Genomic DNA, 19,558 nt, shown 5'->3' on the forward strand with positions numbered 1-19,558 from the left:
TAAATGTCATAAACCTGATTTTGCGAGAAAAAGGGGGCGCGACACTATTCTTATGTTATTACTTGATGTTCCCCGCAACATGCTTCCCTCTCCTATCCTTAACTGTACATTTCTGCCTTTATTTTCCGTTGTATATGATTTAACTGCATAGGTTTATTTGGTAGTCTGGTCCTAGCCTTATCACTACTTCATCGATGTTAAGCTAAGCACTTGCCAGCACATGGGGTCGGTTGTGCTGATACTACACTCTGCACTGTGTGTAGATCCCGGTACTACCGCTTTTGGGCTGCAGTAAGGTTGTTGCCTTCAGTCCATTCAGGTGACCCGAGGTAGTCCTTCAAGCGTCTGCAGGCCCTGGCATCTCCTTCTATTATTTCCTTATGTTTTTACTCATTTAGAGACAAATTCGTGTATTTCTATTCAAACTTTATTTGTAGTATTCATAGATGGTCCATGAACATTGTGACACCAAATTTTGGGTAGAGTTGTACTTAGACTTCCGCAGTTTATATTAATCTAAATTATCAAATTTCGTCCTCTTCACTGGTTTTATTTTTATTAATTCTGCTACTTTTGTTATGTTATTTTGGAATTGCTAAGAGATTAAAAATGAAAATGGTTAAATAATTGGACTATTTGGCTTGCCTAGCTTTCACTAGTAGGCGCCATCACGACTCCCGAGGGTGGAGAATCCGGGTTGTGACAATAGTACATGCATGCCTCGATTATCAGTAACAATTGAAAACAACAGTTAAATGTAAATAACACCATAACTCAATTATCAGTAAAACTCAAGAAATCAAAAAAAAGTGCACGGCATCACCCTTCGTGTTTTACTCTTGTCCTCACCATAAAATCAATATAAATGGCACGTCATCATCCTTCGTGCTTTTACCTCCCAAAATCATGGCACAGAATGATCCTTCGTGCATTATCACTCAAATAAGGGCACAGAATGGTACATCGTGTGGCACGACATCACCCTTCGTGCATTAACACTCTCTCACCAATACAAATCACGACATCCACCCTTCGTGCTTTAATACTCTTCCTCACCCAAACAACAATCACAAGAAATAAGGGCAAGGAAATAAATAAAATCACAATAAAATCCCGTTAAGGGAACAATAGTACAACAATCAAATCCCCGCAAGGGAACAATATCAAAAGCATCAACATCCCGGCAAGGGAGATAACATTAAAAGCAACAACATCCCGGCTAGGGAGACAAGATAATAATCCTCTTCTCTTTTTCACATTTACTTCACAACTCAATTCACAACTTGAGCCAATGCTCTATAATGTTCAATTTCCGACAATAATTTCACAAGTCATTTCACAATTTGAGCCAACGCTTTTAAATGTTCAATTACCAAAACTTCTTCCACAAGCCCTGTTCAACAATAGAAATATCTCATAAGGCATGAATACAATACGGAGTCATATTAAACATATCATAGGACTCACGGGCATGCTTGACACCAACATATAGATACTCGTCACCATGCCTATACATCATACTCATCAATTAACACATAGCAAATGGCACACAACTCCTAATCCCTCAAGCTAAGATTACACCAAACACTTACCTCGATGCCACAAACACAATTCAAGCCTCAAGTACCGCTTTACCTCTTTATTCCACCACCAATTTGCTCGTATCTAGCGACAAGTTACTTAACTATATCAATAAATGCTAAATAAATCAATTCTAATGCATGAAAATAGGTTTTCTAAAGTTTTTCCCAAAAAGTCAAAAATCAACCCCGGACCCAGATTGTCAAAATACGAGGTTCGAACCAAAACCCGATTACCTATTCACCTACGAACCCAAATATATAATTTGTTTGAAATCGGACCTCAGATCGAGGTCCAAATCCCCAAAATTTGAAAAACCTAAGTTCTACCCAAAACATCCAATTTCCCCCATAAAAACCCCTAATTTTGAGTTGAAATCATGTGAAAAGATGTTAAAGATTAATGAAAATGAGTTAGAAATGACTTACAATCGGTTTGAAAAAGTACTTGTCTTTAAAAAATCGCCCAAAGGTGTTTAGGTTTTGAAAAGGGTTGAAAAATGGTTGAAAATGCGTCAACGTTATGATTTAGCAGGTTACAGATCTCGCAATTGCGATCAGGGTCCGCAAAGAAACCTGCTTTCTTCGCATTTGCGAACAGGGGTTCGCATTTGCGAACCCTGAGGATTCCTGTTCTCTTCGCATTTGAAATGCTGCTGCGCATTTGCGATAAATACATCGCATTTGCGACCAAGGCAGCCTAGGCCGTAGTTTGCATTTGTGACACAGTGTTCGCATTTGCGAGCTCGCATTTGTGAGCCAGACTTCACAAATGCGAAGCCTGCAGGCCTGCAACACACCAGCAATTTCCTAAGTTCTAATTTCACTCCGTGCCCTATCCAAAACTCACCCGAGCCATCGAGGCTCCAAACCAAACATGCACACTAACCTAAAATCATCATACAGACTTGTTCGTGTAATCAAATCATCAAAATAACATCAATAACTATGAATTTAGCATTAAAATCAAAGAAAATCTCAAGAATTTTCAAAGTTTCAAATTTTACAACTAAGGTTCCAAATCACGTCATATGACCTCCGTTTCTTACCAAATTTTACAAGCTCAATTTAAATCACATATAAGATCAGTATTGGGCTCCAGAAGCAAAATACGGGCCCGATACCATCAAATTCAAACATATTTCATTTCCAAAATCTCATATATATTCTAGAAAATAATTTTCTTTAAAAATTCATTTCTCGGGCTTAGGACCTCAGAATTTGATTCCGGGCATACGCCCAAGTCCCATATTTTCCTACGGGCCCTCCGAGATTGTCAAATCATGAGTCCGGGTCCGTTTACCCAAAATATTGACCGAAGTCAACTTAAATTCATTTTAAAAGCAAAATTTATCATTTTTCATAGATTTTCACATAATGGTTTTCCGGATACGCGCCCGGACTGTGCACGTAAATTGAGGTGAGATAGAAAGAGGTTTTTAAGGCCTCAAAACAAAGAATTTATTTCTAAAACACATTTTCCACCTCTAAAACAACCGTTCGTCCTCGAACGGACATAAGAAGGAAGTACCTGAGTCGCAAAAAACATGGGGATAACGGCTCCGCATATCGGACTCGGACTCCCAGGTCGATGCCTCAACAGGCTGACCTCTCCACTGAACACGAACAGAAGGGAAACTCTTCGATCTCAACTGACAAACCTACCGGTCTAGAATAGCTACTGGCTCCTCCTCAAAGGACAAGTCCTTGTCCAACTGGACAGTGTTGAAATGTAACACGCGGGATGGATCGCCCTGATACTTCCGAAGCATGGACATATGAAACATCGGATGTACAACTGATAAACTCGGCGACAACGCAAGTCTGTAGGCCACCTCTCCCACTCGATCAAGAATTTCAAATGGGCCAATGAACCTAGGGCTAAGCTTGCCCCTCTTCCCAAATCTCATCACGCCCTTGATAGGCGACACCCGAAGAAACACCCGCTCACCGACCATGAATGCCAAATCACGAACCTTACGGTCGACATAACGCCTTTGCCTAGGTTGAGCTGTACGAAGCCTACCCTGAATGATCCTAACCTTGTCCAAGGCATCCTGTACTACATCCGTACCCAATAACCGAGCCTCTCCCGGCCCAAACCATCCAACTAGCGATCAATATCGCCTGCCATATAAAGCCTCATAAGGAGCCATCTGAATGCTCGACTGATAGCTGTTGTTGTAGGCAAACTCTGCTAAAGGCAAAAACTGGTCCCACAAGCCTCCAATGTCAATGACACAAGCTCAGAGCATATCCTCCAAAATCTGAATAGTATGGTCGGATTGTCCGTCCGTCTGAGGATGAAATGCTATGCTCAACTTGACCCGTGTGACAAACTCACGCTGAACTGCTCTCTACAAATGTAAGGTAAACTGCGTACCTCGATCCGAAATGATAGACACAAACACACCATGAAGATGAACAATCTCTCGGATATTGATCTCAGCTAACCTCTCGGAAGAATAAGAGACTGCTACCGGAATGAAATGTGCTGACTTGGTCAGACTATCAATAATAACACACACTGCATCAAACTTCCTCTAAGTCCGTGGGAGTCCAACAATGAAGTTCATAGTGATGCACTCCCACTTCCACCCAGGAATCTCAATCTTATGGAATAAACCACCAGGTTTTTGATGCTCGTACTTTACCTGCTGATAATTCAAACACCGAGCCACATATGCAACAATGTCCTTCTTTATCCTCCTCCACCAATAATGCTGCCGCAAATCCCGATACATCTTAGCGGCGTCTAGATGAATAGATTACCGAGAACTGTGGGCCTCCTCTAGAATAAACTCCCAGAGCCCATCCACATTAGGCACACAAACTCGACCCTGCAACCTCAAAACTCCATCATCTCCTAATGTAACCTGCTTGGCACCACCGTACTGCACCGTCTCCCTAAGGACACACAAATGAGGATCATCATACTGCTGATCTCGGATATGCTCTAATAAAGAAGAACGAGCGACTGTGCAAGCCAATACACGGCTGGACTCAGAAACATCCAATCCCACGAACTGATTGGCCAAATCCTGAACATGCAAAGCAAACGGTCTCTCACCGACTGGAATATATGCAAGACTGCCCATACTAGCTGATTTCCTACTCAAAGCATTGGCCACCACATTGGTCTTTACCGGATGATATAAGATGGTGATATCATAGTGCTTTAATAGCTCCAACCACCTTCTCTGCCTCAAATTTAGCTCCTTCTGCTCGAACAAATACTGCAAACTCTTGTGATCCGTGAACACCTCACAGGACACCCCATATAGATAGTGCCTCCAAATCTTCAATGCGTGAACAATAGCTTCTAACGCCAAATCATGAATTGGATAATTCATTTCATGAATCTTCAACTGATGCGAAGAATAAGCAATGACCTTTCCATCCTGCATCAACACCGCACCAAGTCCAATACAAGATGTATCACAATAAACTGTATATGGCCTTAAACCTGTGGGCAAAGCCAACACTGGCGCCGTAGTCAAAGCTGTAATGAGCTTCTGAAAGCTCGCCTTACACTCGTCCGACCACCTGATTTAGGCACCCTCCTGGGTCAACCTGGTCATCAGGGTTGCAACAGATGAAAACCCCTCAACAAACTGACGATAATAGCCTGCCATGCTCAAGAAACTCTGAATCTCTGTAGCTGATGCGGGTCTAGGCCAGTTCATGACTGCCTCTATCTGCTTGAGATCTACCTGAATACCCTCTGCTGATATAACATGACCCAAGAATGCAATTGAACTCAACCAAAACTCACACTTCGAAAACTTAGCATACAACTGACTATCCCTCAAAGTCTGAAGAACCACTCTCATATGATACTCATGCTCCTCTCGGCTGCGGGAATAGATCAAAATATCATCAATAAAGACTATTACTAACCAATCCAAGTAAGGCCTGAACACTCGATTCATCAAATCCATAAAAGTTGTTGGGGCATTTGTCAACCCAAATGACATCACCAAGAACTTGTAATGCCCGTACCGAGTGTGGAAAGCCATCTTAGGGACATCAAATGCCCTAATCCTTAACTGATGGTAGCCATATCTCAAGTCAATCTTTGAAAATACCTTAGCACCTTGAAGCTGATCAAACAAATCATCAATCATCGGAAATGGATACTTATTGAACCTCCTCAATGAACCTCCTCACTCTCTTTCTCTCTTAGTGGGAAGTATAAGAAGAGCATGACGGGCCAAATCAATAAACCTGGTCTCCTACTGAGTAACAGTCATAGAACCCTACTGGAGACGCTCAAACTGCCTCCGATAGATCTCTCTCTGAGTGACATGAAGAAACTTCTCTAGAAATAACTGAGAAAATTGATCCCAAGTCAAAGTTGGTGACCCAACTGGTTTAGCCAAACAATAATCTCTCCACCAAGTCTTGGCAGATCCAGATAAGTGAAAAGTATCAAAATCGACCCTATTTGTCTCCACTATCCCCATATTCCTGAGAACCTCATGACAACTGTCTAAATAATACAGGGGATCCTCAGTAGATGCACCACTGAAAGTGGTAGTGAAGAGCTTGGTGAACTGTCCAATCTCCACAAGGCATCAGCAAACATAGTTGCTCCATCACTGGTCTGAGCTATCACACCTAGCTGAACTGCTCCAACTTTCTGAGTTGTTGAAGTCTGAAATTAGGGAGCCAACTGCTCCGGAGTGCGGGTAGCGGGAGTTTGTGTTCCTCCCATGATGACTTGTGCTACCGGAAGTAAGCCTACCTAAGTGACACTCTCCATAAGGCCCACTAGATGGACCAGAGCATCCTGGAGTACTGTGTAGCAATGAACCCCTCTAGGACCTGAGCTGGGCCTACCGGAACTGCCTTGGCTGGATTTCCCACCCCCGGGAGTGGTGATGGCTCCTACTAGTGAAAGTTAGGCAAACCAACTGTTTGAGTTATTACCTTTTTCCCATTTTTAATCCTTTAACAATTAATAACCAACATTAGATAAACAACAAAATTTAATAAGCGGAATACTGAAATGTAATATTTTAATAAAGATGCCAATACCAATCCATACATAAACTACCCAGAACTAGTGTCACAATTCCACAGACTATCTAGGAATACTACAAATAAGGGTCCGAAATATTTATTACAACACTTTCTCTAAATTACATATAAGAAATAGAATGAAAGGATAGGAGGAGACGCCAAGACCTATTGATGCCTGCAGGACTACATCGGATCTCCGAATGGATTAAAGGCAGCAACCCAAAGCTATGGTCTCCGGTACCAGGATTTGCATACAGTGCAGAGTGTAGTATTAGCACAACCGACCCCATGTGCTGGTAAGTGCCTAGCATAACCTCGGCAAAGTAGTGATGAGGCTAGGACCAGACTGCCAAATAAACCTATACAGTTAATTCATATACAACAGCAAATAAAGGCAAAACTATACAATTAAAGATGGGAAGGGAAAATATGCTGCGGGGAACAACCAGTAACAATAGTTAAATGTAAAGAACACCATAACTCAATTATCAGTAAAAGTTAAGAAATCAAAAATAAGTGCACGGAATCACCCTTCATGCTTTTACTCTCGTCCTCACCATAAAATAAATATAAAGGGCACGACATTACCCTTCGTGCTTTTACCTTACAAAATCATGGCACAGAATGACACTTCATGCATTATCACTCAAATGAGGGCACAGAATGGTACATTGTGCAGCACGACATCACCCTTCGTGCATTAACACTCCCTCACAAAAATCATACACGGCATCACCCTTCGTGCTTTAACACTCTCTCACCAATACAATGCACAGCATCACCCTTCGTGCTTTAACACTCTTCCTCACCCAAACAACAATCACAAGCAATAAGGGCAAGGAAATAAATAAAATCACAATAAAATCCTGGCAAGGGAACAATAGTACAACAATCAAATATCGGTAAGGGAACAATATCAAAAGCATCAACATCCCGACAAGGGAGATAGTATTAAAAGCAACAATATCTCGGCAAGGGAGACAAGATAATATTCCTCTTCTCTTTTTCATGTTTACTTCAAAACTCAATTCACAACTTGATCCAATGCTCTATAATGTTCAATTTCCGACAATAATTCAACAAGACATTTCACAATTTGAGCCAACGCTTTTCAATGTTCAATTACCAAAACTTCTTCCACAAGCCTTGTTCAACAATAGAAATATCACATAAGTCATGAACAATACAAAACAGAGTCATATTAAACATAGCATAGGACTCATAGGCATGCTTGACACCAATATATAGATACTCGTCACCATGCCTATACGTCGTACTCATCAACTAACACATAGCGAATAGGACACAACTCCTAATCCTTCAAGCTATGGTAAGACCAAATACTTACCTCGATGCCAAAAACACAATTCAAGCCTCAAGTACCGCTTTACCTCTTTATTCCACCACCAATTTGCTCGTATCTAGCCACAAGTTACTTAACTATATCAATAAATGCTAAATGAATCAATTCTAATGCATGAAAATAGGTTTTCTAAAGTTTTTCCCAAAAAGTCAAAAATCGACCCCGGGCCCACATGGTCAAAATACGAGGTTCGAACCAAAACCCGATTACCCATTCACCTAGGAACCCAAATATATAATTTGTTTTGAAATCGAACCTCAAATCAAGGTCCAAATCCCCAAAATTTAAAAAACCTAAGTTCTACCCAAAACACCCAATTTTCCCCCATGAAAACCCTTGATTTTGAGTTGAAATCATGTGAAAAGATATTAATGATTAATGAAAATGAGTTAGAAATGACTTACAATTGGTTTGCAAGAGTACTTATCTTTGAAAAATCGCCCAAAGGAGTTTAGGTTTTGAAAAGGGTTGAAAAATGGTTGAAAAGTGTCTATGTTATGATTTAGCAGGTTGTAGATGTCGCAATTACAACCAGGGTTTCTTCGCATTTGTGAACAGGGGTTCCCATTTGCGAACCCTAAGAATTCCTATTCTCTTCGCATTTGCGATGCTGTTGTCGCATTTATGATACCGCATTTGCGATAAATACATCGCATTTGCGACCAAGGTAGCCCAGGCCATAGTTCGTATTTGCTACACAATGTTCGCATTTGCGAGCCAGGAATGCGAAGCATACATGCCTGCAACGTACCAACAATTTCCTAAGTCCAAATTTCACTCTGTGGCCTATCCAAAACTTACCCGAGCCCTCGGGGCTCCCAACCAAACATGCACACTAACCTAAAAACATCATACAGACTTTTCTCGTGTAATCAAATCATAAAAAATAACATCAACAACTATGAATTTAGCATCAAATCAAAAAAAATCTCAAGAACATTCAAAGTTTCAAATTTTATAACTAAGGTTCCGAATAACGTCATATGACCTCTGTTTCTTACCAAATTTTGCAAGCTCAACTTAAATGACATAGAAGACATGTACCGGGCTTCGGAACCAAAATACGGGCCCGATACCATCAAATTCAAACATATTTCATTTTCAAAAACTCATATATATTCTAGAAAATAATTTTCTTTAAAAATTCATTTCTCGGGCTTGGTACCTCGAAATTCGATTCCGAGCATATGCCCAAGTCCCATATTTTCCTACATACCCTCCGAGACCGTCAAATCATGGGCCCGGGTCCGTTTACCCCAAATATTGACTGAAATCAACTTAAATTTATTTTAAAAGCAAAATTTATCATTTTTCACAGATTTTCACGTAATGGCTTTCCGGATAAGCACCTGGACTGCGCACGCAAATAGAGGTGAGACAGAAAGAGGTTTTTAAGGCCTCAGAACACAGAATTTATTTCTAATGCAAGTCATAACCTTTTGGGTCATCACAAAATATCATTTTTTGTGGCATAAAGATCAGTACCGCACATGCCTGTTGTACGTAAAATATCTTGGATAATTTTATTAAGTATCATTCTAAGGCAAAGCATTCTTTCTACTGCAATCATATTAATATGTTATGGTTAGTTATCGAGTTCCCCTAAGGAAATAACAACTCATGTATCTTTCCCCAAAGGATGTAATGTCTATGTGGTTGCCGATTTGATATAAAATATTCAGATGTTAATGGCATTTCTCCCTGAAGGAGACATTTGTCACAAAGTTGGTGATAAAATTACTTAAATTTTTAATTTCTTATATTTATAAATTTAGAATTGTCTTTATATTGTCCATTTTATTATGATTTTCTCTCATGATACCAGAAGTGTCTGAGCAATATTTGATAGTACAAATTTATCAAAAGCTCCTGAAGAGCTAAATGTTTGTCTAGAAGACACATGATACAAGTAGTGTCTGAATAATATTTGATTGTGGAAAATACATTGAAGGCTCCCGAAGAGCTTATATGCAAATTTGTCGTTCATATTATATGATTGTTGTCAAAACATATATTGTAGTAAATCGAGGTTTACTAATACAAATGGCTATCATATTGAGACTATAAATGATTGGAAGATTAAAAATCTCCACGTTTCCATAATCATTGGGGGTAAAGTAATATATATGTAAGAAATTACCCACCTTATTCTTCAATTAGTACTACATCATGTATCACAGTAAACCAAAAGTTTATTATTGCAAAAGCAGTCACAGTAAAGCAGAAGTTTTACCGAAGCAAAAGTAGCAACAATAAACCAAAAATTTGCTAATACAAAAATAGCCACAGTAAATCAGAAGTTTACTAATGCAAAAGTTTATGTCATGGTAAACCAGAAGTTTACTAAGAGATAGCACATGCCATGATAAACTTGAAGTTTTCATTTGCCATTTTTAAATGAGCTATTAAGATAAGCATATACTGAAGAACTAGAAGATTCTTCAAGAATTCTCTTGTGTTGCTTGTTCTCATTGATTGTACCAGCTAACGTTGGGACTAAGGCCCCTTAATTTTGGAATATCTAAAAGGTGAATATGGGTCCATTCACCTAGCATGTGAACCACTTGTAGTTGCATATATGAGATGGTTATATGTGTGTTTATTGTCAACCTGCAGTTTGGCATTTGAAATTGTTTTTCTCACTTAAGAGCATAATTTTCAAACTGTGAAATTAAGATAGTTCATCTTGATAATTGTAATGACTCGACCGATCGTTTTGAGCTTTTATACTTTGCTTGCTAGTTCCCGTGCATGACTAGCCTTGTGTGGTGTATTATGACTTATGTAAATCATCAGTTTTGGTTTTCAAGGTAATCGGAATGAATTTGGAAGAACAATTCTCAGTTTGAAGCTTAAAATTTGAAAGGTTTTGACCAAGTTTTGACTTGTTAGTATATATCTCGGATGGGAATTTTTATGATTTGGTTAGCTCCGTTAGGTGATTTGGGACTTAGGAGCGTGATCGGAATGTATTTTGGAGGTCAGTGGAAGGTTTAGGCTTGAATTTGCGAAATTGGGGTTTTGGTGTTTTCTGATTGATAGGTGAGATTTTGATATAGGGCGGAATGTAATTCTGGAAATTGGAGTAGGTATGTTGTGTCATTTGTGATGTGTGTGCAAATTTTCAGGTCATTCGGACGAGGTTTGATAGACTTTTTGATCGAATTTAGAATTCGGAATTCGGAAGTTTTGGAATTCTTAGGCTTGAATCCGAGGGTGATTTAATATTTTGATATTGTTTTGAGCGTTCTGAAAATTGGAACAAGTTTGAAAGATGTTATGGGATGTTTTGGCATGTTTGGTTGAGGTCCCGAGGGCTTCGGGCGAGTTTCGGGGTGGTTTCAGACCATTTCTAGGCCATTTCTAGTTGCTGGTTTTTGGCTTCAGGGGTGTACAATGCGTTAACATACATCTGACCGCGTTAGCATAGAGAAAATTTGGAAAAATGGAGTTGTGCTATGCGATCGCGTAAGTCTTCCCACGATCGCATAGAGTAAAATCTCTGTTGCACTGACCTGAATTTGGAAGCTTATATCTCATAATCTATAAGGAATTGGAAGATGATCCAAAAATGAAAGGTGTAGCCCTTGATGTCTAGTTTTCATAAAGTTACACCAATTTTAATTTGAAGTTTTGTAAAAATGGTTATGACCATTATATTAGAGGCTGTACGGAAGAGGTGGAGAAGGCTGTTGGAAAAATTTGTTCTACGTGATCGCGGGGGAATGGCCGCGATCGCATAGGGTAAAAGATGGGATGCAAAATTTTGTGCTTCGCTATCACATTAGTTTGTCTGCGATAGCATAAGGTAAATACCTGGGAAGATTATAAAGTACTCTATTTCGAGGATTTCGGCAATTTTTGCATTTTTGGAGCTATGGAGCTCGGATTGAGGCGATTTCTGAAGGGATCTTCAGAGGATTGATTGGGGTAAGTGTTATTCAGTCAATTTTTTTTAAATATCATGATTATGTCTTGATTCTTATCATTTAATTTGGGAATTTAGGGTGAAAATTGGGAAAAATGGAGGAAGGTTTGGAGAGTTGATTTTTGGGGATTTAGATGGCCATTTGATGTCAGATTTTGGTGAATTTGATATAGGTAGACTCGTGAACGAATGAATTTTCTAGTTTTATGATTTTTATCGGATTCCGAGACGTGGGCCCGATGGCCGAGTTTGAGCCAATTTCGGAGTTTTTGAGTTAGTTTGATTATTTTCGCTTGTGCTTTATTCCTTTAGCGTATATTGATGATAATATACTGATTTTGATTAGATTTGGAGTATTTGGAGGCCGATTCGAGAGTCAAAGGTATCACGGGCTGGAGTTTGGACCGATTTTAGGTAAGTAATGACTGTATATGTTTGTCCTAAGGGTGTGAAACCCCAGATTTCACATCGTTGTGCTACTTTGAGGTGACGCACACGCTAGATGACGAGCGTGGGGTTGTGCACCGTTGGGGATTGTGACTTAGTACATCTTGTATGATTGTTAAACCGCATATTTGATTGAAAACTATTTGATATCATTGTGTTTTGGAAAGTATTATCATGTTTTGGGCTGAATGCCATATTTAGGCCTCCTGCCAACTGCTTTGGACCCTTAGGGGATTTTTACTACTATTCCTCATTGTTTTAACTTCATATTTGTACTCAGTCATGCTGTTTTCTATTGTTTTCATAACTCAACTATATTTACCCCGTTTTGATATTTTAATTGATATTTTTGGGTTGAGCATCATGTTTGACTATTGCCCGAGTGGCATGAGAGATTTTTGACTGAGTGAGACCGAGGACCTATGTTGTAAGGATATTATGGGATCGGGCTGCACGCCGCAACAGTGTGGTACTGATTTACGATTATGAGGCCGAGGGCCTGATTTGTTACGCCGCGAGGTGGTTTGATATGAGGCTGAGAGCCTGTTTGATTATGCCACGAGATGACTTGTTATTACGCTTGGGCCGTAAGGGGCCCCTCCCGGAGTCTGTACACCCCTAGTGAGCGCGGGTAGCCTGAATGAGTGATATATTGATTATGCCACGAGATGACTTGCTATTGCTCTTGGGCCGTAAGGGGCCCCTCCCGGAGTCTGTAAACCTCCAGTGAGCGCGGGTACCTAGTGTGAGTGATGTGATGTAGCCCGAGGGGCTGTTGTTTGATTCATATTGTTGCCCGAGAGGCCATTGTTGATTCATATTGTTACTCGAGGGGCAGTTCTCGATTCATGTTATGCCCGAGGGGCTGATTACGAGTGATTGTGAGGTAGCCCGAGGGGCTGGTTTTGTTGATGATATGCCCGAGGGGCGGTATGTGATACATGTTTTGCCCGAGGGGTTGGTTACGTTTTCTATCAGTTTTACTCACTGTCTTATCACTTGTTTGACACTATTGAAAGTTGTTTTAAAAGGTTTTTACTGAAACTGAGCATGATTTTTGAAGTAAATGATTTCTATATTGTGTTGGAAATGTCCTGCTTTTATTCTAGCATTTTGACGTAGTTTACGTGTTTTCTTACTGCTCAGCTTTTTTTACCTTTATTATTTACTGAGTTGACGTACTCACATTACTCCCTATACCTTGTGTGCAGATTTAGGTGTTTCTGAACCCGGCAGCGGGTGTTGATTGCTCAGTGCCAGGGTCATCAGATTAGCAAGGTAGCTGCCCGACATTCGCAGCCCTACTCTTCTACCTCTTGTCTTCCTTAGACTATTTTTAGTATATTTCAGACTCTTCGTTATATTCAGACCATAGTAGATGCTCGTTACTCGTGACACCCCAATGCCAAGCTAGTGTATTTATTTTGCACTGTTCATTTAGACTTATATTATGAGATATTTGATTAATTAAAGGCTAAAAAATGACTTTTATTGAATAATGGTTAATTCGGGAACTGTGTTGGCTGACCTAGTTTCACAATAGGCGCCATCACGAGCAGGTCGGTTTTAGGGTCGTGACAATAATGCTGGTTTATATCCAAGCTGATTTAGTATTGAATACCTCCTATTAATGGCTAAACTATTACTTATGAGAACAAAACTTCATGTGTTGGTCTAAGATTTTCTGAATTGCATACAACAACACTTGTATGCATCAGACCAACAATATAAGATAAGTCCTCCCCTCACAATTGATTTAGGATCAAAACCCAAATATTTTTATTATCTTTTGATGTGTGGTATATGATTAATTTCTCTACCACAATACACAAAGATAGGGTTCCCAAAGAAGATTGGGGATATATGTTAGTTTTTCTAACATTTGGGGGATGAAATAAGCAGCTGAAAAATATGCTATATGAATCGAATTATCATTAATATGATCTTCACTTAGAAGATAATTCTAGTCAAATGCTAGAAGCATTTGCTGATCCAAAATTAAATATCATATTTTAGATGCAAATGCTCCTATTGAAATTAAAGTCCCTGAGGAATATAGTTTATTATATGCAAGACCAATCGGTTCCAAAGGTAACAATCCTTCAAAAAATGATAGGAGCTAATGATCAAAATGATCATAATGAGGAGGAAATGAGCTCAAGAAGAGCCCACGGCATAACATTTCATAAAACTCCAGAAGAAGTTCATGTACTTGAAAATAAAGAAAGTGATGAGATCTCAACAAGTTATGTCGCTTGCGAACCGATACGAAATGATCGTCGACGATATATTTAATATAATATAGTGCACAAGATTGTGAGGATCGGACCTGTAGTCCAAAAACCTGAAGATGTCATGCCATTTAAATGCATGTCATAACTTATATGACTTATTTGATCAAATTTATATGAAGATCCCTGAAGGATCTAAAATGCTTGAAGCATATAGTTCAAAGTCTCGAGAAATGCACTTGATCATATTACAAAGGTCTTTGTATGGTTTAAAGCAATCTGGGCGCATGTGGTATAATCCCCTCAGTGAATATTTGCTGAAAGAAGGTTATACTTGTTATTTATATTGATGACATAAATCTTGTTGGAACTCTAGAAGAGCTCCAAAAGGTAATTGAATATCTTAAGAAAGAATTTGAGATGAAAGATCTTGGAAAGACAAAACTTTGTCTTGGTATGCTAATAGAACATTTAGCAGACGAGATCTTTATCCATCAATCCGCCTATATAGAAAAGGTATTAAAACGCTTTTACATGGATAAAGTGCACCTGTTGAGTACACCAATGATTGTTCGATCACTTGAAGCGAATAAGGACCCGTTCCGACCTCCAGAAGAGGATGAGGAAGTCTTTGGTCCTGAAACACCATATCTTAGTGCAATTGGTGCACTTATATATCTTGCTAATGCTACAAGGCCTGACATAACATTTTTTGTTAATTTACTAGAAAGATATAGCTCTTCTCCTACACGGAGATATTGGAATGGGATTAAGCATATATTGCGATATTTAAAGAGAACTCTTGGTATGGGTTTGTTTTATGCTAACAAAGAGGCACCGTCATATCATGGCATTGTACAAAGCAATCTATTATTGCTACTTCTTCAAATCATGCTGAGATTATAGCTATTCATGAAGCAAGTAGGGAATGTATATGGTTGAGATCAGTGATTTATTTCATTCGAGAAAAATGTGGTTTGGAATGTGAGAAAAGACCCACAATTTTATACAAAGACAATGATGCATACATAGCCCAATTGAAGGAAGGATTTATAAAAGGAGATAGAACGAAGCACATTTCACCAAAAATATTCTACACATATGATCTTCAGAAAAATGGTGACATTGATGTGCAACTATGACGACCCGGCCAGTCGTCTTATGAGTTACCGCTCTGTTTCCCCCCATTTCTGCTTCTAATTGCTTTGTACAACGGTTCTATATGTGATCGGGTTGATTGGTTAGGGTTCGGAAAGGATTTGGTAATGTTTGAGACACTTAGTCTAATTTAAGGAAAGTTAAGGTGGAAAAGTCAACCGGATGTTGACTTATAGGTTAGAGAGATCGGATGTGAGTTCTGATGGTTCGGTTAGCTTTGGGAGGTGATTGGGACTTAGGAGCATGATCGGAATGTGTTTTGGAGCTCCGGAGTAGATTTAGGCTTGAATTGGCGAAAATGGATTTTTGGCGATTTCTGCTTGGTAGGTGAGATTTTGATCCAGGGGTCGGAATGGAATTCCGATAGTTGCAGTAGTTCCGTTGTGTCATTTGGGATGTGTGTGCAAAATTTCAGGTCATTCAGACGTGGTTTAATTGGGTTTTTGATCAAAAGCGGAATTCGGAAGATTTTTAGAAACTTAGGCTTGAATCTGATGTGTTTTAGTTGTTTTGATGTTGTTTGAGGTGTTTTGAAGATTGAAACAAGTTTGAATAAGGTTTTGGGATGTGTTGGTGCCTTGGTTGAGGTCCCGGGGGCCTCGGGTGAGTTTCGGAGGGTTGAACGGATCATTTTAAGTTAAGAAAAATTACAGAAAATGGCTTCAGCTGTTGTAGGTGTTTAGGTCATTGCGTTCGCGAGTGGACCCTCGCGTTCGCGAAGGGCCGGGAAGGGAGGCATCAGGTTTGGCCTTCACATTTTCGAAGGGGAGTCTCGCCTTCGCGAAAGGGAGGATTAGCAAGCATCGCATTCGCGGGCGTATAGTCGCGTTCGCATAGAAGGAATTGAGAGGCTAAGCTTCAGTGGGTTTTACTCATCGCATTCGCGATGGATGGAACGCGTTCGCGAAGGTTCTTCTGTGTAAAGCATCGCGTTCGCGGGGGCTTGGTCACGATCGCGTAAGAGTAAAGTTGATCAAAGTTAAGTCGTGCTTCGCAAACGCGAGGCTTTGACCGCGTTCGCGAAGAAGGATTTTCAGGCCCGGGCAGAAGGTTTAAAAGGTCGTCTTGTCCACGAATGTGGGTTTTATTCACTCCATAGTTGGTCGTTTTTGGAGCTTTTGAAGGAGATTGAAGAGGGACTCAAGGGGAAACATTTGGAGGTAAGAATTTTGGACTTAAATCTCGATTCTAGTATGAAATCTACCTAATAAATCATGGAATCTAAGCCTAAAATTGAGAAATTAGGGCTTGAGATTAAGAGACTTTAAATGAGGATTTGAGGGGTCATTTGGACTCCGATTTCAGTGTTCTTGATATGTATAGACTCGTGGGAGGATAAGAATTCCCGATGATGTGATTTTTATCGAGTTTCAAGATGTGGTCCTGCGGGTCGGGTTTGGCCAATTTCGAGATTTTTGGTATTATTTGATTGTTTTCGCTTGGGCTTCATTCCCTTAGCTTATTTTGACGCCGTGATTCTGATTTTTGATAGATTCGACGCGAGTGGAGGCCTATTTGAGGGGAAAAGGCATCGCAGAGTAGTATTTTCACCGGTTTGAGGTAAGTAACCATTATAAATCTAGAACTGAGGTTACAAACCCCGGTATTTGACTTGTTTCGATAAATGCGGTGACGCACATGCTAGGTGACGAGCGTGTGGGCGTTCCTCGATAGGGATTGTGACTTGGTCCGTCCCGTATCAACTATTGAGCCGCGTATTTGATTTGAAACCTTATGATATTCAGTACTTTAGTCATTTATATTGTATTATGGGTTATATGCCATGTTTGGGGCCTTGTGCCGACCTGTTGAGACCTTTAGGGGCATTTTTACTATTTTTCCTCACTTTACTTGTTGAAAGCATATCCTCAGTCATGTTTTACCTGTTTAAATGTTTAAAACTAGTTTTATCACTCCACTTCTAATTGTGAGGACTGTTTGGGCTGAGTTCCCTAATTTCTATTGTTGTGCCCGAGGGGCTGTGAGGTTAATGACTGAGAGACGTTGAGAACCTAATGGTGAGAATATCATATGTATATATTATGGATCGGGTTGCACGCCACAGTGATACTTATATGGATCGGGCTGCACACCACAACGATATATATACTGGATCGGGTTGCACGCCGTTGTGATATATATATATTGGATCAGGCTGCACCCTGCAGCAATATGACGCTTGGGCTATAGGAGCCCCTCCGGAGTCTGTACACTCCCAGTGAGCGTAGTCGATTATAAATTACGGATTGGGCTGCATGCCGCAGTGGTTACTATGATTTCTATTACTATGAGATATTAATGAGCCTGAGTGCTGAGAGTGAGTATTGAGTGACGAGAGTTGAGTCACGAGTGACTAAGAGGCGGCCCGAGAGGCCATATTCTGAGTTATACCTTGTCCGAGGGGCCCAGTTATGATATTTTTACTGATTTCACTCATCTTTTAAAACAAGCCTCTGTTGAAAAAATTGCTAAGCATATGATTTCAAGTGTGTAAACTGAAATTTGGTGATTTTGCGATGAAACTAGTTTTAAACTATGAAGTTGAATTGTCATCCTGTTATTTCCTTTAGTTACATGATTTTAACTGCTCGTCACTACTTTCAGACCTTATTTACTTTAGTTACTTACTGAGTTGTCGTACTCACGTTACTTCCTGTACCTTGTGTGTAAAGCCAGGTGCCCGAGCGGCATAGTGAGGGTTCTCAACATTGTTAGAGTTTGCCGGAGATTGCAAGGTAGCTGCATGGCGTTTGCAGCCCTGCTTCCTTCCTCTTATCCTTGTTTTCCTGCATTTTAGACTTGTTATGTATTAGATAGTCAGACTTGTATATTTAGAGGCTCTAGACTCGTGACACCAGATTATGGGGCTGTGTAGTTTCTTGTTATTTGTCTTTTGCATATTTTCTATTGCTTTAGACGTTTATAGTGAAATTTGGTATTTAAAACCTGTGTTAGAAAATGGCGTATTGTTAAAGGAAAAAGGGTTATGATTCATTGATTGGTTGGTTTGCCTAGTAATATGATAGGCGCCATCACGACTGGTATTTGGGGTTATGACAAGTTGGTATCATAGACTAGGTTACATAGGTCTTGTGAGTCATGAGCCGATTTAGTAGAGTCTCTCGGATCGGTACGGAGACGTTTGTATTTATCCTCGAGAGGCTGCAGAACCTTTAGGAAAATCTTCATATTCTAGAAATTCTTGTCGTGCGAACTTGTTGATCTGAATACTAAACTTTTGTTATTCCATTCTCTCATAGATGGTGAGGACACGTGCTACCGAGCAGGGTGGACAACCACCAGTTCCACCAGTTGGGGCCACTAGAGGCCGAGGGCACGGTCGTGGTAGGGGTAGAGCAGCTAGGGCAACACCTGGAGATCCACCAGCTGCCCCAGTTTAAGATCAGGTCCCAGTTGTGGACTCTATGCAGCACCGACTATGCCCATTGTGATTCCAGACCTTCAGGAGGCTTTAGCTCAGATCTTATCAGTGTGTACCGGTTTGGCTCAGGCAGTTTCAGTCACTACAGCCGCAGCTACTTCTTAGGCCAGATGAGGCACCCAGACTCCCGTTGCTCACACACCTGAGTAGGTTGTGCAGGGACTCCAGACACTAGGGGTACCTCCAGCCCATCCAGTTGCACCAGCTCAGGAGTTTGTGGTACCAATTATGTCGGACGATGAGCAACGTAGACTAGAGATGTTTGGTAGACTCAAGCCTCCGACCTTCAGCGGTGTAGAGGGCGAGGATGCCCTGGGGTTCTTGGATAAGTGCCAGAGTATGCTTCGTATAGCGGGGATCCTATAGACAAATGGTGTAGCTTTT

At 40.2% G+C, this 19,558-nt stretch overlaps 1 protein-coding gene across 1 annotated transcript; it reads right to left on the bottom strand.

The window, feature by feature from the left end:
* Positions 1-4,348: 4,348 nt before the first annotated feature.
* Positions 4,349-5,707, bottom strand: LOC138880010 (uncharacterized). The gene is made up of 3 exons (XM_070159660.1): positions 5,669-5,707; positions 4,844-4,981; positions 4,349-4,621 (listed from the first exon to the last, which is right to left on the bottom strand). Exons 1-3 carry the CDS (start codon positions 5,705-5,707, stop codon positions 4,349-4,351), a joined length of 450 nt encoding a protein of 149 aa, XP_070015761.1.
* Positions 5,708-19,558: the final 13,851 nt, after the last annotated feature.

The sequence above is a fragment of the Nicotiana sylvestris genome, chromosome 10, assembly GCF_000393655.2.
Source record: "Nicotiana sylvestris chromosome 10, ASM39365v2, whole genome shotgun sequence".
Taxonomy (NCBI): Eukaryota; Viridiplantae; Streptophyta; class Magnoliopsida; order Solanales; family Solanaceae; genus Nicotiana; species Nicotiana sylvestris.